The following is a 26,906-nucleotide window of genomic DNA, read 5'->3' as shown; positions in this document are numbered from 1 at the left end:
GACTGTGGGAAGAAACCAGAGCACCTGGAGGAAACCCACGTGCTCACGGGAAGAACCTACAACTTTCTTACGGAGGACACTGGAACTGAATTCTATACTCCGACGCTGTGAGCTGTAATAGTGACACACTAACTGCTATTTGGTTCATTCCAAGTGAAATGAGATAAATCTGAAACTCATAAAATAAATCAACAGGAACTTGAGGGGCAAACTTTCCTTTTACAGAAATGGTGGTATCTACATGGAACGAGCTGTCAGAGGGAGTCACGGAGACAGGTATAATAACAATCCTTAAAAGGTAAATGGCTTTGAAGGTCAGAGGCTAAGTGCTATCAAATGGGCCTAGCTTTGATGGGCAAGTGCTTGTCAAGGGCCAACTCAGCAAAAGGGTCTGTTTCCATATTGTATGAGTCTATGATTCTAAATACAACAGAGTTAATTTTGCAAATATAAATCCTTATCTCTTGAAAGTATGCTTTTAAACCACTGATGCACACTATACAGGGTATAGGCTTTCCAACCATGTCAATTCCCAGTTGCCAAAATTGTGCACAGATGCACAGCCAACAGAATAACTCAACAGTGTTGGCTTACAATGTCAGGCTCCAACTCCATCTTGTCTTTATATCACACTTTTAGAAAACTGACTCAAGATGCACAAAAGCATCATTAACCTAATTTTGACACAAAAGCAGATGACGAAAGCATTGTTAAAGCAGTTAGCTTAAGAACATCTTAAAGAAGGGAGACACAAACACGAGAAGATCTGCAGGTGCTGAAAATCCAAGGCAAAACACATAAAATGCTGGAGGAACTTGGCAAGACAGGCAGCAACTATGGAAATGAATAAACAATCAACGTTTTAGGCTGAGACCCCTCATCATTTTGAGTTCCTCCAGTAATTTGTCTGTTTTGCCTTAAAGAAGGGAGAGGTGGAGAGGCTTGGAGACAATTCTTCAGCTTGAGAACTAAACTAAAATTGATAATTTTTTTCCCCCAATACTACCGGTATCAAGAAATAAGGGAAAGAAGACAAGCTTATCGACTGCATGGTGATACGGGATGATGTACTGGACATTAGAGTCTACGGTGATACGGGATGGTGCACTGGGCGTTAGAGTCTACGGTGATACGGGATGGTGTACTGGACGTTAGAGTCTACGGTGATACGGGATGGTGCACTGGACGTTAGAGTCTACGGTGATACGGGATGGTGCACTGGACGTTAGAGTCTACGGTGATACGGGATGGTGCACTGGGCGTTAGAGTCTACGGTGATACGGGATGGTGTACTGGACGTTAGAGTCTACGGTGATACGGGATGGTGCACTGGGCGTTAGAGTCTACGGTGATACGGGATGGTGTACTGGACGTTAGAGTCTACGGTGATACGGGATGGTGTACTGGGCGTTAGAGTCTACGGTGATACGGGATGGTGCACTGGACGTTAGAGTCTACGGTGATACGGGATGGTGTACTGGACGTTAGAGTCTACGGTGATACGGGATGGTGTACTGGACGTTAGAGTCTACGGTGATACGGGATGGTGTACTGGGCATTAGAGTCTACGGTGATACGGGATGGTGTACCGGACATTAGAGTCTATGGTGATACGGGATGGTGTACCGGACATTAGAGTCTATGGTGATACGGGATGGTGTACTGGACATTAGAGTCTACGGTGATACGGGATGGTGTACTGGACATTAGAGTCTACGGTGATACGGGATGGTGTACTGGGCATTAGAGTCTACGGTGATACGGGATGGTGTACTGGACATTAGAGTCTATGGTGATACGGGATGGTGTACCGGACATTAGAGTCTATGGTGATACGGGATGGTGTACTGGACATTAGAGTCTATGGTGATACGGGATGGTGTACTGGACATTAGAGTCTACGGTGATACGGGATGGTGTACTGGACATTAGAGTCCATACGACGTAACTTAGCAACGATGATATTGGATGGTGTACTTGGTTTCAGAGTCATCACGAACTAACGTTGCTGCTATTCCTTATATTAACATGCAGATTGTGCAGATACAACAGTAGCAACAGATTATATTAAGGGCCTTAGAGCTGCGCCGCCCAGCAACCTACCTATTTAACCCTACGCTAATGGTACATCTTGGACTGTGAGGAAACTGGAGCACCCGCAGGAAACCATGGAGAACATACAATCTCCACATAGCCACTGGCAGGAATTGAACCAGCGTCGCCTGTACTGAAAAGTGTTGTGCTAACCACTACACTACCGAGCCGCAACAACTTATTCAACTGCAGTAGCGGCAAGAAAATATGAACACAAGATTTTCTGCACTTGCTCGACATCCAAAGCAACAGACATAAAATTCTGGAGGAACCCAGTAGATCAGGCAGCATCTGTGGATGGGAATAACAATCGATGTTTTGCGGTTCAAATGTTCTCCCCTACATCTAGGACAACCTTCCATCACCCTGAAGACACTAGAGTCAGAATATTATGGGACTGAAGGCAACCAGCTGGAACACTCTGTCTGCGCTGGCTCACTGAACAAGCTGAACACGCCACATCCAGATGAGTTCAAATGCACGTCCAATTGTCTTTTGAAGATTCACATGGAATTCAATTCCATCATCCTCTCAAGTCTGTATTCTAGATTATAACAAGCTTTTTGTGGAAATAAAATCCATTTCCTCTCTAGTTTGGTAACTAACTGCTTTAAATTAATTATCTCTGATTACCAGCATCAGCAGATTTCATCATTTTTGCATATCTCTGGTTACGTATTTACTTTCCAGTGTTATTTGCATTTGATCATTGTACAACTATGAAATATTCCGTTACCAGTCCTTGCTTTTCTTCTTTGAATGTTTTAGGGTTTCTACCACCATTGCTGATGACTTGTCCGTCACATCCTCTTTTCCTGAAGGTTTCTGCACCTTATGGTCAACTGAAATTTCTGTAGCTGAAAGGGGGAAATTAAAGCATTTTCAATATGTTTTTTGTTCCTTCTTAGCACTCAGAATAAGCAATAGTACCAGTTATATTAAATAAATTAAAAATAGACAATAGGCCTTCCTTACCATCAGTTTGATATCTCTAACTTGCAACTATATAGTGACAGCCTGCAGAAGGAGAGAGAGTCTCTCGGTTGACAACAGATATCGTGTCCTAGCTGCCTATGTGGTACTCAAGCCAGGGCGGTATGATACGATATGAGAAGCAAGCTCTTGCTCCCCCTCTCCACACAGCTGCTAAATCCAAAGGAATGGCAGAGACCGGTACAGTTTGGCACCAGCAGTAACCAAAACACTGACAACAAGAAGTTTAAAAACCTCTGCAGAAAAAATGCATGAGTGAAGTATTTGAACAAGAATAAAAGTAATGAAGAATCAAGGTAAACACATCGCACTGGCAAAGGTCATTCTCTCCTCAAGTATGCTCTACCATTCAAACCCACAGCTGATCTGGCATCTTAACTTCAATCACCAACTTTACTTAATTCCCTTGCCTAACAAAATAATCAATACCTCTCAGTTTTGAGGTTTTAACTGGATCCTAATTCAACACTTTTTAGTAGACAGTTCATTCTCCTGTGTGTGAAGTGTTTTCCCCTTGTGTCTGAACTTCCTATTTTCATAATTTAACAAATAACAGAGTGATTTATATGCAGATAATGTGAAGCTGCTGCAATCGCTTATTTTTTTGTCCAATGTGTCAGTGATGTTTCCTACTCGGCAATTCCATGCAAACACAAGGGAAAGGAGTAAACTGTGGATCTGCCTGGTGATGATTAACGGATAAACACTGGTCAGGACAATGGGGACAAGAGGCTGCCTTTATAGGAATAGTACCACCTTTCTTACTTACTGCCCGTGACATCATTTGCGTTTCGGGCAGCATGAAGGACCTCCATCTCTGGCGGCGTTCAGGGCGTCCTTCATCATGTCAGTAGCTTCTTTTTGGTTTTCACTACTGTCAGTCATGCAAGTCCCAGGAGGTGAATCAGAATACCGTCATACTCAGATGTAGAAGGACTCTTCATTGCTATTTCCGTTAACAGTTTTGTTTGACTAGTTGGGGTTGTTAGCCTCAAACCCGGGGGACCAGTGGACCACTCGTAGTCTGGCCTCTATCCTTTGACCTGTTTGGCATGGGTGACCCTACCAAGAACCAAAGCATAAAGCACTGACTCCAAGCGACACAGCTTACCAGGTAATTGTGGCACGCAGGCCTCCACCACGACAAGGATTTGGTCTTTTTGGAGGACTGCCAGCTTTCATCTCCATCTAAACTCACCAGATGTGAGACTGGCTTCATTTTTTTTTATTGACTAGTTCAACATTTATGAAATACTGGCCCAATAACAGTAAAACTAGATGAATTATCTGATCACTATCACTTTACGCCCATGATCTTTCTGCATACTGAACACACTGTTGCATTTTCTGTATTAATACCTACACTTCACTGACTCTGAATTCTCTGGAGCACCGCAGGTCCACCACTGGAGAGTACAAGCTGCGGCAGACAGCACATACGAAGCAAGCTCCAAACAGCTGCAATGTGATCACGAGCAGAGGACCTGTTCACAACAGTTTTGGACAAGTAATGTCATTTCATTGTTCTGAACAGGTGTGAAATGTTGAACAGATACCAATACAAATCTGGTTATATTCCCTGTTGACAGTGGAGGAAAAATCCTCTCTGGAAGTACAGAAATGCTTCCTGCTTTAGATGGGTTCCTATATTCTTTGATCACTCATTGAAAAATAATGTTGTCAAAACATTCACAAAACTGCCCAGTGAGTTGATTAGATTCCAAACAAAGCTCAGTATGCCAGGTAAATCTATCCATGTCCTCAAAATTCAGGCATTGTACATTTCATATCCACCTGAAAAAAAAACCTGGTTTAAATTCTCACAGAAAGAAAGCTCCTCCAATAGTGCAGCACAAAAATATCAGCTCTGTTCTGTGTTCAAATCTACAAGTTGTCACTGGAACCCTTAATCTTCTGACTCAGAAGACAGACTTTGTCAATTAATCAGTTGGAGAATTCTTCAGGATTCAAAATACACCTACAATGCTTTAGTTTCTGCACTGAACAGCACTCTGTCTTACCGAGAAGTTTCTTCCATTTTTTGATGAGGATTTTAGCAAGTGTGATAACTTGCTCATCTGTGCAGTGCTTACGAATCGAGTTTACAGACATGCCGATTCTTGTGGTCTGGTCAAAGAAAAGCAAAGAGATGTACCTTAATGCAGAAAACAGTAACATTCCTCCTCTGTCCTGTGTCAGAATGTTGTTTATTGACTATAGTTCAGCATTTAATACCATCATTCCCACAGTTCTGATCGATAAGCTACAGAAACTAGGCCTCAGTTCTCCCCTCTGCAACTGGATCATCAACTTCCAAACTGGAAGACCACAATCTGTGTGGATTGTAAATAACATCTCCACCTTACTGGTACACCACAGGGATGTGTGTATAGCCCACTGCTCTACTCCCTCTACACGCATGACTGTGTGGCTAGGTGTAGCTCAAATGCCATCTATAAATTTGCGGATGATACAACCATTGTTAGCAAAATTTCAGAAGGTGACGAAAAGGGCGTACAGGAGCCAGTTAGTGGAGTGGTGTGGCAGCAACAACACTGCACTAAACGTCAGCAAGACCAAAGAGCTGATTGTGGACTTCAGGAAGGGTGAGACGAGGGAACACAAACCAATCCTCATAGAGAGATCAGAAGTGGAGAGAGTGAGCAATTTCAAATTCCTGGGTGTCAGTATCACTGAGGATCTAACCTGGAAGCCACATATTGATGCAGCTATAAAGAAGGCAAGACAGCGGCTATATTTCATTAGAAGTTTAATAGGGATTTAGTTTGTCAACTAAAACACTCAAAAACATCTACAAATGTACCGTGGAGAGCATTCTGACTGGCTGCATCACCACCTCGTATGGGTGAACTACTGCACAAGATCAAATAAGTTGTGGAAACTTGTAAATTTGGTCAGCTCCATCATAGGTACCAGCCTCTGTAGTGTCCAAGATATCTTCAAGGAGCGGTGCCTTAGGAAGGCAGCGTCCATCATTAAGGATCCCCACCACCCTCTTCACACTGATACCATCAGGAAGGAGGTACAGAAGCCTGAATATATATAAACACACATACACCCACTTCATAAAACTCAGTTTTGTTCCTCTATATTTATCATAAATTTCATTGTACTGCTGCCATAAAGTTAACCAATTTCACAACATATGCCAGTGATATTAAACCTGATTCTGATTCTCTGGTACTTAGTTTTTTTTTAATCAATGGAGTTGCTGCATTGCAATGAGTCAAAAAAAAAGAAAATTTTACCAAGTTAAAACATGATTGGATGTGGTGTTGTTTCTAGAGCATGCAAACAGCGGCACATAATGGAAGATTGCCATCTCTGGCTGTAGATGTTCCTGCAGGTTTCATCTCAAGTTCAACAATTTCAGCCTGTGAAATTATTTGTCCTCCCTCCCTCCAGCCCAACCCTTACTGTTGCCTCTTAATATAATTAATTAAATTGTTAAGTAAATTGACAAGAGGAAGGGGGACAAGCTGGAAGGTGATGAGTGAAACCAGTTGGGTAGGAAAGGTAAAGGGCTGGAGGAGGAGGAATCTGATAGAAGAGAGTGGACCACGGGAGAAAGAGAAGGAGGAGGGGCTCCAGGGGGTGGCGATGGGCAGGTCAGAAGAGGTAAGAGGCCAGAGTGGGGAATAGAAGAAGGGGGAAGGGGAAAGGGAACAAATTTTACCGGAAGGAGACGTCGACATTCACGCCATCAGGGGAGGCTACCTAGATGGAATACGAGGTGCTACTCCTCCACCCTGAGAGTGGCTTCAGCATAACAAAAATGAAGGCCGTGGAATGACATGCCAGAATGGGAATGGGAATAGGAATTAAAAAGGCTGGTCACCAGGAAATTCCACTTTTGGCGAATGAAGTGGAGGTACTTGAAGAGGTCACCTAATTTATGACAGGTTTCGCCAATTTAGAGGATGCCGGGTACAGTAGATAACCCCAGCAGATTCGCAGGGGAAGTGTTGCCTCACCTGGAAGCACTATTTGGGGCCTTGAATGGAGGTGAGGGAGGAGGTGAATGGAGGTGAGGGAAGGAGTGAATGGGGGTGAGTGAAGGGGTGAATGGAGATGAGGGAAGGGGTGAACAGAGGTGAGGGAAGGGGTGAACAGAGGTGAGGGAGTAGGTGAATGAAGATGAGGGAAGGGGTGAATGGAGGTGAGGGAGGGGTGAATGGACAGGTGAGGGAAGGGGTGAATGGAGGCGAGTGAAGGGGTGAATGGAGGTGAGGGAAGGGGTGAATGGAGGCGAGTGAAGGGGTGAATGGAGGTGAGGGAAGGGGTGAATGGAAGTGAGGGAAGGGGTGAATGGAGGTGAGGGAAGGGGTGAATGGAGGCGAGTGAATGGGTGAATGGAGGTGAGGGAAGGGGTGAATGGAAGTGAGGGAAGGGGTGAATGGAGGTGAGGGAAGGGGTGAATGGAGGCGAGTGAAGGGGTAAATGGAGGTGAGGGAGGGGTGAAGGGAGGTGAGGGAAGGGGTGAATGGGGGTGAGGGAAGGGGTGAATGGAGGTGAGGGAAGGGGTGAATGGAGGTGAGGGAAGGGGTGAATGGAGGCGAGTGAAGGGGTAAATGGAGGTGAGGGAGGGGTGAATGGAGGTGAGGGAAGGGGTGAATGGGGGTGAGGGAAGGGGTGAATGGAGGTGAGGGAAGGGGTGAATGGAGGTGAGGGAGGGGTGAATGGAGGTGAGGGAAGGGGTGAACTGGGGTGAGGGAAGGGGTGAATGGAGGCGAGTGAAGGGGTGAATGGAGGTGAGGGAGGGGTGAATGGAGGTGAGGGAAGGGGTGAATGGGGGTGAGGGAAGGGGTGAATGGAGGCGAGTGAAGGGGTGAATGGAGGTGAGGGAAGGGGTGAATGGAGGCGAGTGAATGGGTGAATGGAGGTGAGGGAAGGGGTGAATGGAAGTGAGGGAAGGGGTGAATGGAGGTGAGGGAAGGGGTGAATGGAGGCAAGTGAAGGGGTAAATGGAGGTGAGGGAGGGGTGAAGGGAGGTGAGGGAAGGGGTGAATGGGGGTGAGGGAAGGGGTGAATGGAGGTGAGGGAAGGGGTGAATGGAGGCGAGGGAAGGGGTGAATGGAGGCGAGTGAAGGGGTGAATGGAGGTGAGGGAGGGGTGAATGGAGGTGAGGGAAGGGGTGAATGGGGGTGAGGGAAAGGATGAATGGAGGCGAGTGAAGGGGTGAATGGAGGCGAGGGAGGGGTGAATGGAGGTGAGGGAAGGGGTGAATGGAGGCGAGTGAAGGGGTGAATGGAGGTGAGGGAGGGGTGAATGGAGGTGAGGGAAGGGGTGAATTGGGGTGAGGGAAGGGGTGAATGGAGGCGAGTGAAGGGGTGAATGGAGGTGAGGGAGGGGTGAATGGAGGTGAGGGAAGGGGTGAATGGAGGCGAGGGAAGGGGTGAATGGAGGCGAGTGAAGGGGTGAATGGAGGTGAGGGAGGGGTGAATGGAGGTGAAGGAAGGGGTGAATGGGCAGGTTCAGCACTTTGGCTGCTTGCAGGGATAAGTGCCAGGAGGGAGATTAGTGGGGAGGGACAAATGGACAAGGGAATCACAAAGGAAGCAAGGATTAGCAAGGTACATGTTCAATATAAATAGAAAATGCTGAAAGTACACAGCACACTGGCACCAACTGTAGAGAAAAACAGAGTTAATACTTCACATTAATAATCCAAATCTTTGAAAACTCGACCACCTGAAATTTGGACAGCGCTGTAAAGGAAACTTCCAGTGATTATCACAATGATCGCAGTGTCACAAAAAAGTCAACAAGATAGTAAGGTACCTGTTGGGCTTTCACAGTGAATGTCTGCTTTTATGGTTGTTTTGATGCATGCCCAGTTGTAAAAGATTCGATTTCACTGGAATTGGAACTCAAGACCTTTGGAGTGCTAGGCCAGTGTCTTTAGCAATATATTATTGCCTCCGTTGTATGAAGTATTTTAATAGACTGCATTGGCAACACGAAAAGGTGCTCAAACAGAAGTTGCCTTTAACTCAGTATTTAGTATCTATCTTAGCGCCAAGTCACCAGAACATGTGGAGCTCCTGTTAATTGTTTCCCATTCTGTGACAGCATCTATGTAACACCAGTCATTGCAACACTAACTATAAACTATCCAATCTGCTTAATTCCCCAACAGTTTCAGACAGGTGACATCACTTCATTACTCTGAACAGGTATGAAATATTGAACGGATACCACTACAATTCTGGTCATATTCCCTGTAGACTGTCAAAGAAAAATCCCCTCTGGAAGCAGAGAAATGCTTCCTGCTTAAGATGGATTCCCATATTCTTTGACTGGTCATCAGAAAAAAAGCTTTGCCAAAGAATATGTACAGTATAGGGTTTCTGAAGTCCATTGGAATGACTCAAACCTACTTGGTTGAAACCAAGACTCACTAATCTACATCCACCTTTAATCTCAGCCTTCCCTAGGATCTTAAGAGAGCCTCTTTATCCTTCAATCTTCCATGCAAGAGTACAGAGTAAAGACTTGATCAGCTGATGGGTAGCCTCATCACTTCTCCAATTCCAGAAGACCTTAATCAAACCTTCCGTATTTGATCCGGATCTTAATCAGTGACCCCAGCGTGTAGGTCAAGAATTTAGCTTTAGAATTTAGAAATTAGCTTTACAATTAAGTAACTACATGATAATGATCATGAAGCCACAGGCATGAAAAAAGAGCACTTAACAGTGCTTCTGATGTTGGTGTAACTGCATCCCAACCATCAATAAACCCCTTCTAGAAATAGTCAGGAGTATGAAATATATTCATCATTGTGGTAGTGTCAGTGCCATCCAATGTCCTCTAGAACAGAAGAGCTGGGGTAAGTCTACAGACATTGAGCTTGCCTTAATATTCAATAACATAAAGGTTGATCCAACTCTGTCGTATATTCACATTTTCCTAAAATATTTTGCTTCCTTTTGTATTAAAGATCCATCATCCACTGTTCTCAACAAATTCATCTACTGTATATCCTTCAAGGGTAAAAGATACCGAAGAAATTTTTGCTCATCGTAACTATAAGAACAAAACATACCAATAATATACTCCAACACCTGACTGAAGACTCTAAACTTGGAGAAATGGTCTCTTCTCTTCAGCCCTCATCAAATCACCTTACTTCAATGAAATCCTCTCCCAATCTTCTAATATCTAGAATTGGTGATCCTCTTTGACGCAAACTCCCCCAGAGGGCATTCCGATAACCAATCCTTTTAAAACCTTCCAATGGAAGAACAAAATGGTCTCAACAAGAATCCATAAAATTGCACAGACTTCCTTACTGTTAGCACCAACTCACTTCAAAAAGGCTTCACACCAATGGGAACATTTTGTGATGTAAATCAGAACCCAAGTAGACTTCCTCTCTGGTGTAGGTCTAGGTGAACATGAACAAAAGAAAAACTGCATAAGCTGGAAATCAAAGTAACACACACAAAATGCTGGAGGAATTTAGCCAGGCAGTATCAATGGAAAAGAGTAAACAGTCGATAGTTTAAACATTCCATCTAGGTAGCCTCCGACCTGATGGCACGAACATCAATTCCTCCTTCTGGGTTTTTTTTTCTTTTATTTCTTTTCCTCTCACCATTTCCTCTTCTTCTGTTCCCCACTCTGATCTCTTATCTCTTGTCATCATCTGCCTATCACCTCCACTTCCCTTTCTCCCATCTGATTCCTTCTTCTCCAGCCCTTTACCTTTCCCACCCACCTGGATTTATCTATCACCTCTAAGCTTGTCCTCCCTCCCCTTCCCTCAACTTTTTCTTCAGAATCAGAATCAGGTTTATTATCACCGGCATGTGACGTGAAATTTGTTAACTTAGCAGCAGCAGTTCAACGGAATATATAATCTAGTAAAGAGAGAATAATAATAATAATAATAATAAAATAAAACATAATAAATAAGTAAATCAATTATGTATATTGAAAAGATTTTTTTTTAATGTGCAAAAACAGTAATACTGTATATTAAAAAAAGTGAGGTAGTGTCCAAAGCTTCAATGTCCATGTAGGAATCAGATGGCAGAGGGGAAGAAGCTGTTCCTGAATCGCTGAATCTGGGATCTTCCCTCTTCCTTTCCAGTCCCGATGAAGGGTCTCAGCCCAAAACCTTGACTGTTTATTCATTTCCATAGGCGCTGCCTGACCTGCTGAGTTCCTCCAGCATTTTATCTGTGTTGTTCTGGATTACCAGCACCTGCACAATCTTTTGTGTTTATGAGACCAGATAGACAAGATTAGTTATCCTCCTCTAAGGAACAACAGTAAAGCAAATAGGAATTTAATAATCTCATGATGACCATTACAAAGATTGTGCTTTTTTTAATAAAATTCCTGAATGCAAACTGAATGAAAACTGCACAGCTGCCTTGAGGGTATTTGAAACTGGGATCTAAACCAGATTCAGTAATTTAACTGCTGCATCTCCACTATGCTCTTGAAACACAGAAGTCGAGGCACGAGAAGACCAGAATAAATCACCTCCTCCACTCTGTATCCTAAGAGATTAAATCGTGAATCCTGCTCATAAACATGAGAAGGGATTTCAGGATACATAGAAATCTCACTAAGTGGGCACTTTATTAGGTACCTTCTAGGTTCGACTTGTTCTATATTGAGAGATGCTCTTCGGCACACCATTGTTGTAACATATGATTATTTGAATTACTGTCACCTTCCTGTCAGCTTGAACCAGTCTGGCCGTTCTCCTCTGACCTCTTTCATTAAAAAGGTGGTTTTATCCACAGAACTGCAGCTCACTCGATGGTTTTTTGCACCTTTCTCTGTAAAATCTAGAGACTCTTTTCCATGAAAATCTAGGAGATCAGCAGTTTCTGAGATACTCAAGCCACCCCATCTGGCACCAACAATCACTCCCCGGACAAAGTCACTTAGATCACACTTCTTCCTCGTTTTGATGTTTGGTCTGAAGAACAACTGAACCTCGTGACCATGTCTGCATACTTTAATGCATTGAGTTGCTGCCACATGATCTGCAGAATCGCTATTTGCATAAACGAGCAGGTGTACAGGCATACCTAATAAAGTGGACATTGAGTGTAGATGTTCTTTCTCACTCACCCCGTCACCTTCCCCTGTCAATATCAAATCCAAGAGATCTAATAATCTTTTGGAAACACACTGAAGAAAGATATTAAACAGGATATGCAAGTGGGCAAGTTGTTAGACGGAGTATAATGTGGGAAAATGTGAAGATATTTTTCTTTGGAAGGAAAATAAGAAAGCTGCAATCCACTACAGTAGAAGGGAATATTCCTGGGATGAAGGAAGAGCAGTAGAGTAAAACAAATGCATACTTACGGATGAGCAGGAATTTTAGCCAGAACGTGATGAACTTGTGGACTTAACTGCTACATGCAGCTGTGGAGACCATGTCATTGGGTATATTTATGGCATAGGTTGATAAATTCTTGATTAGTCAAGACATGGAGGGTTATGGGGAAAAGGTATCAGATTGGGGCTGAGATGGAAAATGGATCAGCCATAATGAAATCGTGAAGCAAATGGCCTCATTGTGCTCCTATACCTTATGATCTTATTGGACTTCAGAAGAACAAGAAGAAATGCCGTTAAAGTTCAAAGGAATTCTGAACTTGGTTGACAGCATTGATGCTGAAAGAACGTTTCTGCTAATTGTGCATCTAAATCTTGGGGGCACAATTTCAAAATAAGGGATGGCGATGAAGGCATTCTTCACTCAGAAGGCTATGAATCTTTGTAAATTTATTATCCCAGACAGTAGTGGAGTAGTCATTGAATATATTCAAGGTGTAAACTGACAGAGGAGTTGGCAGTAGGAAGACTGAGCAGGCAAGTGGTGGGGATACCAAGATCAGATCAGTTATGAATTATTGTGTGGTGGAGCAAGCAAGGGACTGACTGATGCTTCTAACGCTGTTGTTTCCTTTACATATTCTTGCATTTAAATTAAGGACAAAGAAGTGGAAGATCTGAGTTATAGGGAAAGGTTGAACAGATTTTGATTTTCAGCTTCTGCAGACTTCTGTATACAAAATCATGAGGGGTATAGATAGGGTAAATGCAAGCAGGTGTTTTCCACTGAGGTTGGGTGGGACTACAACTAGTGGTCATAGGTTCAGGATGAAAGAGTGAGATATTTAAGGGGAACACGGAGGTGAGGGGAATTTCTTCACTTCGAGGGTGGTGAGAGTGTGGAACAAGCTGCCAGTGGAAGTGGTGGAAGCAGGTTTAATTTCAAATTTAAGAGAAGTTTGGATAAGCACACAGATGCATGGGGTACGTAAGGCTATGATGCACGTATGTGTCAATGGGACTAAGCAGAGTAACAGTTCAGTACGGACTAGATGGGCTGAAGGGCCTGTATCTGTGTTGTGGTGCTCGATGACTCTATGAACAACCATTTTGTTGCTGGATGATAACCACAGAATAAGGAACGAGAAGAACTGGATACAAAGGCAAACATGTCATGCGAAGGGCCAGAGCAAAATTTAAAGCCATAAAAATGTTGGCATGTCATTGCGACAGACTTCAGAGGACCCTGTACTTCGCTCTGGCTGCATACAGTGCATATACTATTGTTGATGGTAAGTGTGCAGATTTTACAGGAATTTATTTCACTCAACTATGGAATGCAATCTTAGTTGTGACTCCGGACTTTGCCAGGAACCATCTTCAATTTGATATGTACTGTACATAACAATGTTTCATTCAATCCATTTGCATCAAGCCCCCAAGCTTTACATTGCAATTACTTTGCTGCAGATTAAGGCAAAGAGAAAGTTGGAGACGTAACTGTAACCCAAGACAGGAAGATTTTCCCTTCCCCTCAGCTGAGCTCATTTATACAGCCTGATGACATTCTTCTTGTTCCAGTCTCATAATAGTTGCCCTAAGCAGCACATATTGGTAACCTCTTTAATACCCACAGTAGTTAATCAATCTGTCTAAAAATGTGTCCCCTCCCTGCCCAACTGCCCTTCTCCCCTCCCATTTCTCACTCTAGTTCCTTTGGCCCCTTCTCTCATTCTGGTTCCTCCATCCACCATTGCTACCTTAAAATTCTAACATCCTCTTCCAGCCTCTCATGGTTAAACCTTTAGGATATACAAGTTTTAGGTTGTGGATTAGCAACCAAATATATTTAATTTTGAGAGCATTGCAGCCAAAAAGTAAGTATTTATTACATGACTTCTGGCAGAAATGGAAGTTCTTCAGCATCCAAATTGGGACCACAACATATGTTAGCAATATGAAGTGGAATTTTAGTTCCAAGAGACCAATTTAACTGTTTCCATTGTAGTACAGTTCTTGTTTATGAGCACTGCATACCCTAACATGCTCCCTCCCTTTACAAACTCCCTGTCAATATTTGGCCAGAAGATTCATGGATCTTAGGCAGAAGTAAAAGTTTCAAAACTTTTTTTTTTACTAGCTAGATTTTTATAATAAATACTAGCTTTTGGAGAAGACACAAAGCAGTGAAAATATGGTAATTTCAGTACAGTAATACAGTGACTAAATTCAAAACTGACATAACTTCAGCAGATCCCACAGTTTTAGAAAGTGCCACATAATAATCACAATTCAAAAATGTTGTCCTGTCTAACTTGACATCTACTGAACCTATACTAGGGGGAGGAAGAAGCCCAGTCAGCATTTGAAGCCTTATCCTAATTGGCCTGCCGCTTTCTTCCCCTTTAAGCTTCCTTCCAATATCCTATCATCTTCAAAAGTGAAGGAAGAATGAAAGAAAGAGAAAATAAAAAAGATGTGTTCATGGACTGCCGTTGAATCAACACAATAGACTATTGTGAAGCATGAACATCAGTGCAGACCAATTGGGTTGAAAGGGCTTCTGCATTTGATGTTCTTTGTAACCTAACAGAAAGCAGTTGAATCACTGAAGAGCATTAACTATCCCCCCATTTGTTCTTTGAAGGACTGGTATAGACAGGGATCCATCAATGCAATATGCTCCTGTGAAGAATCTGATCCTAATCCTGCCTTCAACTGGAACCAAGATACCTACATACTTCCTACCAATAGGTCGGTATTAGAAACAAATCTTTGCCTCACCCCAGCAAAAGCTCCAGGAAACATTCTAGTTTCATTGTCACAATCATCACGATTTTTAGCTATTGATGAGAGGTGGGCGAGGCATGTTAAGAGACGGAGGTGTTCCTCAAGTTCTGCCGTAAGCATAGGAAAAGCAGCTTGCACAGATTTGGCATGCCATCTAAAACTTCGACAAACTTCCATAGGTACACAGTAACTGGTTGCATCATGGCCTATTATGGAAATTCTAATGCACAAAAATGGAAAAGCCGACAAAAAGGTCAAAGTTCAGAGTAAATTTATTATCAGAATTCATATATGACACCATATACAACCCTGAGATTCGTTTTCTTGTGGGAAAGCGCAGTAAATCCAAGACACATAATAGATGAGACATTGCACCCAACAGGACGGACAAGAACAATGTACAAAGGACAAAAAGCTCTGCAAATACAAAAGAAGAAAAAAAGAAATAATAATAAAAAATAAATAAGCAATAAATATTGAGAACATGAGCTCAAGAGTCTTTGAAAGTGAGTCCATAGGTTGTGAGAACAGTTCAGTGATGGGCGAGTGAAGTTGAATGAAGTTATCCCTTCTGGTTCAAGAGCCGATTGAGGGGTAAGTTGTGGATATGACCGGAAAAGCCCTCCCTAACACTGAGCTCATCCACAAGGAGTGCAGCCACAAGAAAGCAGCATCCATCATCAAGGACCCCCACCATCCAGGTGATGCTCTCTTCTTGCTGCTGCCTCTGAGAAGAAGGTATAGGACCCTCAAGTCTCACACCACCAAGTTCATAAACAGTTATTAGCCTTCAACCATCAGGCTCCTCGGCCAGCATAGATAACTTTCACTCACCTCAACATCAAACTGGTCACTGAACACAACTTATGGCCTCTACAACTCACGTTCTCAGTGTTATTTATTAACTTAATTTATAATTATTGTTATTTGTTTTGCACTAGCAAAGTTTGTATTATTTTGTACATTGGTTGCTTGTCTGTCTTTTTTTGTGTGTAGTTTCTCAATGATTCTATTGTATTTCTTTGTTCTACTGTGATTGCCTGCAAGCAAATGAATCTCAGGGTAGTATATGGTGACATATACGTACTTTGAAAATAATTTACTTTGACCTTTACAGTATCTCAAAAAATTCAAAATGTCAGCAGACAAAATTTCATCCTTTACAATATTAGGGAAGTGTCTGACATCTTGGTCTTGTTATTAAGAACTACATTAAATGGAAAGTAGAGAGCTGATAGAGTTTGGGGAGGGAATCCCAGTGCTATAATTGCCAACAGCTATAATTGAGGGGCAATGAATATTGAGAATGCATGCTGGTTCCAAATTAGAGAGGCACAGAAATCTTAGAGATCTTCTTACATGTGAGAGGTCAATGAGATAGGGGGCGGACCAGCCATCTGTGAACAAAGGCAAGAACTTTGAATGCAAACATTGACAGATTCGGAGTAGAACACATTAACAATCACTGGAATGAATGCGGAATGGGATGGTGCAAGTTAGCATACAGATAGTAGCCTTGGTGAGCTCGACGGCTGTGCTTAAGGAAGCCAGCCAAGGCAGCAATAGGATAAACTTGTCTGGACGTAGTCACTATTTCAGCAGTGACTAAAGTGCGGTGGGCTGAAAACAGGTGAATGCAACAGAAATATCCCATGACATAATAAACAGAATTAAGAAATCTAGCACTGTATAACTAGACATCTAATGCAGGAGACACCTATTATCTTTCCCATCCACTTGGCTTCCCCTATCACCTTTCAAATAACCTCCTTCCCAGCCTCCCCATCCTTCCTTTTCAGTCCTGAAAAAGGGTCTTGGCCTGAAATCTCGACTGTCTATTCATTTCCATAGATGCTGCCTGATCTGCTGAGTTCCTCCAGCATTTTGTGTGTGCTGCTATTGGGGGATAAAGGAGGTTTCATCAGAGGTCTGATTAACCTTTGAAGTCTTGTCCGCTTCAAAGTCTGTTAGCTTCTTTCCCCATTCTTCAAATATCCATTTAGGGGAGAAGGTTCTGCAGGTTCAAACAAAGGACGATTACCTGCAGCAGCTTCAGGGTCATCTTCATTCCTTCTAGTTCCTGGAGCAGGTCCAGAGCACCGTCCTGTTTAAATGGAAAATCAGAACTCTGAGCTTCATTTTTAAAACTTATTTGTTCACTGGCTGAAGCAAAATGAAAATCACATCTGAATATGAACCCACCAATGCCAGTCCAAACCCAAACTAATGCAGAGCAGAACCACAGTCTTCATTCAAAGCTGACCCAACAGTTAGGAAGGATGCACTGTGAGCAACCAACTCTGCAATGATCATTAAGTGACTGGTCAAAGTTGAATGAATGGGTTATTGCAGGCTGAACAAGGGAACATAACTTTAAGGTGTTTTGGAGCGTCAGAGGTAGTCTTTTTATACAAAGAGTGGTGAGTGTGTGGAACGTGCTGCCAGGGGTAGTGGTACAGGCAGATATATTTGGAACCTTTAAGAGACTCTCAGGTACATGGATAAAAGAAAAATTGATGGCTATGTAGGAGGGAGGGTTACATTAATCTTGGAATAGGTTAAAGGGTTGGGACAACATTGTGGGCTGAAAAGTCTGTACTGTGCTGTGTTTTCTGATCTAAGAATATAAAGTCAGTTATGTTTCTGGAAATAATGTCATAGCAAAGGGTTTTTTTCAGACTGGAGGGAAGTGTACAGTGGAATTCCCCAGGGTGGGTAGAACTAGACCAATGATTTCCCTGATATATACATGGACTTGAGGGGAGAGGTTCGCAATTTCCTAACTTCCAGATGGTACAAAATTTTGAGCAGTGACACGAGGCAGATTCAACATCCATACATCAGACACATGCACACGTGTATAAAGGACCTTCAAGGTATTAACAGCTGTCAGCAGATGATATTTAACACTGAAAGTGTGAAGTATTACATTTTGGTAGGATGGGTAACAAGGGATAATAAAATAGATGACATATTTGTAAAATGGATAGAAGTTGTAAGTATCTGGGGTCAAAAGTGTACAGTTCACTGAATCTGACAGAGCAGGCTGAGAAAGAGCTTATGAAAAAAACTACTGGATATTGGGCTTTACAAAGAGAAGCATTAATGTAACCCTTCCTTCCTACATAGACATCTATTTTTCTTTTATCCATGTACCTGAGAGTCTCTTAAAGGTTCATAATATATCTGCCCGTACCACTACCCCAGCAGCATGTTTACAAGAGCAAGGAAGTTAGGATGAACACTTATAAAACACATTTGTGGTGTCTAGTTCTGGGATCCATGGGGAAGGCATTAGAAATAGGGTCAAAAAGGTTTCCTACAACAATTCGGGAATGAGGGACAACAGATATGTGGAGAATTTGGGTTTGTTTCCTTTGAGCAGAGGAAGTTTCAAGGGGATCTTACAGAACACATTTAAAATCATTAACTGTAGGATAGAGAAAGTTCCCATTGGTGGAATCAATAATGAAGGTAACAAACAAAAACAAATAGGACTGAATTCTCAGCAATACACACAAAATGCTGGAAGACCTCAGCAGGTCAGGCAGCATCTGTGGAAATGAATAATCTGTCGACGTGTCGGGCCAAGACCTTTCATCAGGACTTGGGGGGGGGGGGTTGGTAAAGGGCTGGAGAGAAGAGTGAAGGAAGAGGGGATCCAGGGGTAAGTAATAGGCAAGCGAGGAGAGGTAAGAGACTGGAGCGCAGAATAGAAGCAGAAGGGAGGGGGAGGGATTTTTTTTAACTGGAAGGAGGAATCGGTATCAATACCATCAGGTTGGAGGCTAGACTGGCCAAGTACCGAGTGTAACTGCTCCATCCTGAGGGTTGCCTCATTGTGGCACAAGAGGCGGCAATGGACAGACAGGTCAGAATGGGAATGGGAATCAGAATAGGAACGGGAATCAGAATGAGAATGGGAGTCAGAATAGGAATTCACCCTACCCACCCACAACACACACAAGCAGAGTAAGAGATGTGGCTGGAATCTGGAATATCCCAGAGTTAGTGACTGATTCAATTATAGTATTTAAAAGAAAGCTGCTTCATTATTCGGGATTTGTGGAGAAGACAGAAGGTTGGGGCTGAAGACACCAGGGATGACTGAGGCTGGAATTTAGAACAATAAACAATCTGCTGAAGGAACGGAGCGGCATCTGTGGCAGGAAAGGTCATTGATTTATTTTTTGCAGGGGTTTGAGATTGGTTGAATGATTCTTAGCACTGAGGCAGTACAGAGTCAACAGGACGGATGTCCTTTCAGCGTGCCGCAATCTTCTTGTGATTGGGAAGAATCTTTTCAAATCCCACCGCAAGAGAGTCCATCCGTTCCACCGTGGCCGCATTAGCTCTGTGCAAACTGCAATGGACGATTGCTGGTGGCCATTGGACACGAAGCGAGGTATGCAAGTCAATAGCGCACAGTCAAATACTACCCACGCTCGGTCACAGGGAGGCGGAGAGACCGCACGAAACTCTCACTTTCGTTTTCAGTTCCTTTGGACAGAAGTTCGGGGGCGATTCCATTAATTTAGCCCGAGAGACTGGGGTTGAAGCCAGGCCACCTGCTCAACACATCAACACAGCCGGAGCAGTGCTTCCCACTCTCCAAAGTTTATGAAGTTACTTCAGAACACTCGAATTTACTTTGAGATTCGGACAAATACGTTTATCGCGGACCGTCCCCAGCTTCACTTAAATTTCAGAGTTTATTTTTACAATCTCACCATGTTTCTCCTGGATACCATTTTATCCAACTTTTTTGCAATCCGAACAAGGCTTTCCTCTCTTCCCATGACGGTCAGTTACATAAATCCGTTAAGTGCACACGAGGACTGGACGGCAGTAAAATAAAGCGCAACTATATTTTAAACAAACCAAAACATTAAAACGAAATCCTACAGCCGAGTTGAGGGCGAAGTCTCTGCAGGGGGAGGCGTGTCCCATCGAACGGCGCTGTCTGCATGAAGTTGCCTGGCGGCCGTAAGAAAAAGCACAGTTGCTCTGAAACTTCAAAGTGTAGACAGCGCCCAGAATAACCCGTCAAGGACTAAACTGGGACGCGAATTTAAAGTGAAAACAGTCGGGGTTCATCTTTGAAAAAGAATCTTGACTTGGGTGCTACAGGGAAAAGTAGTACTTTCTCGACGGTTGAAGTGAGCTAGGAGGTGGTATATTTAATTTGCAATGAACTGGGAATGTGGGGGTCGGGGGTAATGGGTCAGACAGCAACACGTCTTTATCTAGATGTCAGTAACCTGGAGGAATTGAAACTGTTCCATTGAGCAAGAACAGATAAATATAGAGGTCAAAATGGCTTTTTTTAATATGGGAGGAGAGTATATAACAGAGTTTGTTTGTTCTCCCTGAGAAAGAGGCGAAAATTGGTAAACTATGCCCTGGTAGGGCAAAGCCAAGGGAATCTCTGGTGGAGGCTCACAGCGTCGGTGACATACAAATCGGTCATCTGACCTGGGTAAAGGTGCCATAAAAGGGCCAGTAACGGCATGAAGGAGCCCACCCACCCTGCTCATGGACTGTTTGTCCCACCCAAGCGGGGAGGCGGCTACACAGCATCCACGCCAGGACCACCAGTGACTTTCCTCAAGCAGTAAGGCTGATCAGCACCTCCACCCACTAACTCCAGCAGTACTTCATTATTTCCCATGTCACCTCATGTACAGCCTAGCGTCACGTTATGGACATACAATCAATCCATCTTGTGTATTTGTGTTTTTATCATCGTGCTCTTTATCTTTTGTATTTTCTTGCGCTGCATTGGATTCAAAGTAACAATTTCCTTACACGTGTGTACAGGAAATGACATTAAACCATCTTGAATCTTGAAAGACTAATTGAACCATCTAGTAGCTGGTTCCCTCGGGATAGCTGGTGCTTGACCTGCACGCAGTATTATCTACACAAGTTGACAGAGTGGCTAAGAGGGCATATTTTATTTATTTATTGGGATACATTGTGGAATCGCCCCTTCGAGCCATGCTACCCAGTAATCCCCAATTTAATCCTCGCCTAATCACGGGACAATTTACAAAGACCACTTAACCTGCCAACCAGTGCGTCTTTGGGACTATGAAGGAAACCAGAGCATCCACTCACAGGAAGAGCATCAAAACTCCTTACCAGTAGCGGCGGGAATTGAACCCACGTCACCTGTACCGTAAAGCGTTGTGCTAAGCACTAGTCTACTGTGCCGACCTTTTTAGTCAAGGCAGAGAGTTCAAAAGTCAGGAAGTTATGCTACAATTATAAAACACTAGTTAGGCTACATCTGGAGAATTGCATTCAGTTGTGGTCGCTCCATTACAGGAAGGATGGTGAGACTTTGGAGAGCATGCAGAAGAAGTTTACTAAGATGCTGACTGGATTAGAGGGCATGTGATACAACGAGAGGTTGGACAAACTTAGGTTGTTTCCTCTGGAGCGACAGAGGCTGAGAAAACTTGTTCCTCAATGTCACAAAAACAAAGGAGCTGGTTGTGGATTACAGAAGGAATGGAGACGCGTAACCCCTATTGACATCAATGGATCTGGGGTTGAAAGGGTAAACAGCTACAAATTCCTCAGCATCCATATCACCGAGGACTTCACATGGTCTGTACACAACACCACCTTTTCCACCTCAGACGGTTGAGGAAGTTTGGTATGGGCCCCCAAATCCTTTGAAGTTTCTACAGAGACACAATTGAGAGCATCCTGACTGGCTGCATCATTGCCTGGTATGGGAACTGTACCTCCCTTAATCACAGGACTCTGCAGAGAGTGGTGCAGGCAGCCCACCGCATCTATAGTTGTGAACTTCCCATGATTCAGGACAGTTACAAGGACAGGTGTGTAAAAAGGGCCCGTAGGATCATTGGGGACCCAAGTCATCCCAACCACAATCTATTCCACCTGCTACCATCCAGGAAGCGTTATCGCAGCATAAAAGCCAGGACCAACAGGCTCCGGGACAGCTTCTTCCACCAGGCCATCAGGCTGATGAACTCACGCTGATTTGAGTGTACTCTATATTACATTGACTGTTCTATTTATTATAAATTACTATGATAGCACATTGCAGATTTAGACGGAGACGTAATGTAAATGGTTTTACTCCTCATGTATGTGTGGGATGTAAGAATAAAGTCAATTCAATTCAGTAGAGGTATTTAAGATTTTGAGAGGCATCTCCACGTAGAGTATACATGGAGTATCTTTTTCCCAGGGTTCAAATGTCTAATCCCAGAGGGCATGTATTTAAGGGGTAAATTCAAAGGAGATGTGAGAATTATTTTTTTTACACAGATTGGTGGCTGCCTGGGGTGGTGGTAGAGGCAGATGGGGATGTTAAGAGACATTTAGTCACATGAATGTGAAGAAAATGGAAGGACTTAGACTTCGTGTAGGCAGAAAGGGGAACGTCGACTCAGACCATGAGAGGCCTGTGTCGGGCATTTTCATGCCTTATAAGGCGCAGATTGGAAGTCTGTGTGGGGCGCCATTCCTCGCACAGACTAGAGCAATGTGTGATTAAGTGCCTTGCTCAAGGGCACAAACACGCTGCCACAGCTGAGACTCGAACTAGCGACCTTGAGGTAACTAGACGAATGCCTTAACCACTTGGCCACGTGCCCAACACGAAGGCAGAAAGGATTAGTTTTAATTGGCCATTTGGTCAATAATTTAATTGGTTTGGCACAACATTGTGGGCCTGTTCCTGTGCTGTACGCGTCTATGTTATCTAGTAAAGTGAACGACTGGAGGCTCTGGGGCTGAAATGATTCTTGCTGCCATGTGATTAACACCACCCCCCCCCACCACCTCAAGCCCCTGATGTTACAACTTCCTTCTGCGCCTCAAAGATATGCTGGTTGGCGCATTAGTTGGCCGATTGAATTGAGCCATGTGGAGATTGGTGGTAAGTGAATCATTAACCTCTGAGAGAATAGGTTACTGGGAAATAAACTGGGAGAGAGGGACTGCTCTGTGAGCAGGCATTGATTTGATGGGTGATATAGCCTCCAATGGAGGATGGAATGGGGAAGGCAGAGAGCAAACAATGCTTGAACCATAAAGTTGACAAAACTTATTTGCAAAGCAAATTTGAATCACAGAAGGATGTTCAATACCTGCGGCAGGGCTGTTGAATACTATCACCTCTTATAAAGTGAAATCAGGTGGCATAGGCGACGACAGGGCTTCACTTCCAGATGAGCTCAATGCCTTCTATGCGTGCTTTAACAGTCAAAACATGGAAGGACAATCATGAACTCCCACAGCCCCCAATGATCCTATGATTTCGGTCTCTGAGGCTGACGTATCAGCAGCCTCCAGGAGGGTGAACCCACGGAAAGCATCCAGCCCAGATGGGGCACCTAGCCAAGTACGAAAGACCTGCGCTGATCAACTGGCTGGAGTGTGCACTGAGATCTTAACCTCTCACTTGAGATACCCACCTGCTCCAATTACACACCGGTGCCTAAGAAGAAGGTGGCAACCTGACTCAGTGACTGTAGTCCAGTAGCACCTAGATCCACAGTGATGAAGCGTTTTGAGAGGTTGGTGATGAAACATCAACTCCAGTCTGAGAGGCAACTTGGATCAGCTCCATTTGCCTACTGGCACAATGGGTCCACAGCAGAAGCCATTTCATTGGCTCTTCAGTCAACCCTGGAACATCTGGAAGCAAAGGTGCTCTTTATCGACTACATCTCAGCATCAAATACTATCATCACCTCAAAACTAATCAATAAGCTTCAAGACCTTGGCATCAATACCTCCTTGTACAATTGGATCCCCCATTTCCTCACTTGCAGACCTCAGTCAGTCTGAATTGGCAACAACATCTCCTCCATAATCTCCATCAGCACATGTGCACCTCAAGGCTGTGTGCTTAGCCCCCTGTTCTACTTGCCTTATACTTATGACTGTGTGGCTAAGCACAGCTCCAATGCCATATTTAAGATTGCTGGTGACACCACTGTCATTTGCTGTATCAAAGGTGGTGATGAATCAGCATATAGGAGATAGATCAAAAATCTGGCTCAATAGTTCCACAACAACATCCTCTTACTCAGTGTCAGCAAGACCAAGGAGCTGATTATTGACCAGGAGGAGGAAACTGGAGGTCCATGAGCCAGGAGATCAGATGTGGAGAGGGTCAGCAACTTTAAATTTGTCAAAGCATCATTTCAGTGAATCCCGGGCCCTGCACGTGAGAGCAGCTACAAAGAAAGCACAGCTGCACCTTTACTCACTTAGGAGTTTGTGAAGATTCGGCATGACATCTAAAACTTTGACAAACTACTATTGATGTGTGGTGGGGAGTATATTGACTGGATGCATCACAGCCTAGTATGGAAACACCAATGCCCAATGAATGGAAAAGCCTGCAAAAAGTAATGGATATGGCCCAGTCCATCATGGTAAAGCCCTCCCTACCATTGAGCACATCTACATGAATTGTTGTTGCAGAAATGCAGCATCCATCGTCGGTGACCCCCACCACCCAGTACATGCTCTATTCTTGCTGCTGCCATCAGGAAAGAGGTACAGAAGCCTCAGGACTCACACCACCAGGTTCAGGAACAGTTATTACCCCTCACCCATCGGGCACTTGAACCAGCAGGGATAACTTCACTTGTCCCATCATTGAAATGTTCCCACAAACAATGGACCTATTTTCAAGGACTTTTCATCTCAAGCTCTTGATACTTATTGTTTTATTTATTCATTATTATTATTTCTTTTCTTTATCTTATTGTATTTGCATATGCACAATTTGTTGTCTTTTGCACACTGATTGTCCGCTCTGTTGGTGCAGTCTTTCATTGCCTATTGGATATGCTGAGTATGCCCACAAGAAAATGAATCTCAAGCTTGCATATGGTGGCATATACGTACTTTGATTATAAATTTGCTTTGAAGTTTGAATCTCACTCACAATCACAGGACATCCCAAACCGCTTTCCAGCAAGTGGGGTATTTTTGAATCATAGTCATTGTTGAAGGATTGGAAACAGTCCTGTTGGTCAGAAAGTGAACACAAACAACAATAAATCCCCAACACAGCATCGGGCATGAGACATTGGAGCACAACGACACAATGCAGCTTTTTATCTCTGCTGTATGATTGAAGGTGCGGGACCATATCCAGTTCTGAACTATTGCCTCTCATTTCAGACAGCCGAGTAGACACTTCTGCATAAGCATTGCACACATCTGACTTGCTTTCCAAGACGGACCCCACATCATTTCACAAGCAATATTTCTTTTAATATTTTCTAAGCACGGCCAGGGAAATTGGTCCAGGTTTTTCTAAAGAGCATTCACTTTGTCATCCTTTTCCGGTGGGGAATCTCAGAGAACAAAGCGAGACTGAACAACCCGTAGATCCAAGCACCAATCGCAGCTGCCACTTACTCTCATCCGCATTGCGCCCGAGCACGTGGATCCCAGATCAGCCTCTACCGCCACCTGAGGACCCAGCAATAGACAACACTAAACACCATGTGTGCTCTGCTGCCCACAGCTTTGTTTGTTTTCGTAAGCAAATCTTAAATGAGAGTGATGGGACTATTTGACTGTCAGAGGGTGACAGAGATAGGTTCCATCACTGTTTTGGTCAATTCATCAAAATTATTACATGTTGTGATCCGTGGTTGGGACAGAAATGCCAGAGACAAGCCCCTCCCTTTTCCAGGGCCACTGGCACTTGTTAATGTCCTGATATACATAACTCAGTCCCAGTACCCACTCTGGGTGGGTCAGAGAGGAAATTTACATAACTCAGTCCCAGTATCCACCCTGGGTGGGCCAGAGAGGAGATTTACATAACTCAGTCCCAGTATCCACTCTGGGTGGGCCAGAGGGAAAGTTTTCAAAAGCGATCACAGGGTACTCATTAATAAAGGATGCATCACATTCCCATATGTTGTGAGGTGTTTTAATTATTTAACTGTTGGACAAGTCATGCCAAGGAGCCTGTTTGAATGTTGTATAACCCTATGATTCCATGTGATAACCAGCCTTCTGTCGATGTTAACTTACTTCCTTAATAAGCCCATCACCAGCACTGGGGCATAGGGCACTGACAGCAGCTGGACAGGTTCCTCACTCCTGGGCCTGTCCTCCAGGTTGTCTCAGGTGTAGCCCAGCTTCTTGGTGCATCCTTTCTCTCCCAGGAATGAGGTCCTTGGAGCTTCTGTAGCACAGAGTTTTTACGGAATGGGGCTGCTAACCCCATGCCCAATCCTCCTCCTTTCACATCCGAGCTTGAGACCTCCACGTCAAAATTAATCCATGTGTACACACTTCCCCTAATCCCATCAGACTTCTGCATCAGCAGTTTAAATTTCACTTTATCACTTTGTAAACTACAAGTCTGTGATGCAGTCCGATACTGTTTATTTAACAACTGCTAACACAGTGCGCCAATAGGGAAGCCAGCAGTAATACCATGCTGAATACTGACATTTTGTTTGCCCTCTGGGCGAGATAACCATCAAGGTTGGCAAAATATTTAATATTTTGAGTTTCTCATTGCTAGCCCTCATTAATGATTGACCAAGGGCAGGCGGTGGAGAACATTTATTTTCCTGATATTAAGGGTTAGCCCTAGGATATTGCACATTTCAGAGCAGTAGATCAGGACTGTCTGTACCTCTTCCCCTTTTGTGTGCAGTTACGACACAAAT

General features: G+C 43.7%; 1 protein-coding gene across 5 annotated transcripts in view; it reads right to left on the bottom strand.

Moving 5' to 3' along the window:
• tcea3 (transcription elongation factor A (SII), 3) overlaps nt 1-25,203 on the bottom strand; it is a 43,867-nt gene extending 18,664 nt beyond the window's left edge. The window contains exons 1-4 of one of the 5 annotated variants that reach the window (XM_063033767.1): nt 25,114-25,203; nt 17,249-17,311; nt 5,109-5,214; nt 2,831-2,951 (exon numbers count right to left, since the gene is read on the bottom strand). In XM_063033767.1, coding sequence (XP_062889837.1) covers nt 2,831-2,951; nt 5,109-5,214; nt 17,249-17,275 — 254 coding nt within the window. In that variant the 5' untranslated portion in view covers nt 17,276-17,311; nt 25,114-25,203. Of the gene's footprint in view, nt 1-2,830; nt 2,952-5,108; nt 5,215-17,248; nt 17,312-17,409; nt 17,648-19,446; nt 19,897-19,937; nt 20,419-25,113 lie in introns of those variants that run through there. The other 4 variants (XM_063033766.1, XM_063033764.1, XM_063033769.1 and 1 more) reach the window with 4 other exon arrangements.
• Nucleotides 25,204-26,906: the final 1,703 nt, after the last annotated feature.

The sequence above is a fragment of the Mobula hypostoma genome, chromosome 26 (assembly GCF_963921235.1).
Source record: "Mobula hypostoma chromosome 26, sMobHyp1.1, whole genome shotgun sequence".
NCBI lineage: Eukaryota > Metazoa > Chordata > Chondrichthyes > Myliobatiformes > Myliobatidae > Mobula > Mobula hypostoma.
Note: the sequence above shows the minus strand (reverse complement) of the source record. Positions and strands in the feature narration are given on the sequence as shown.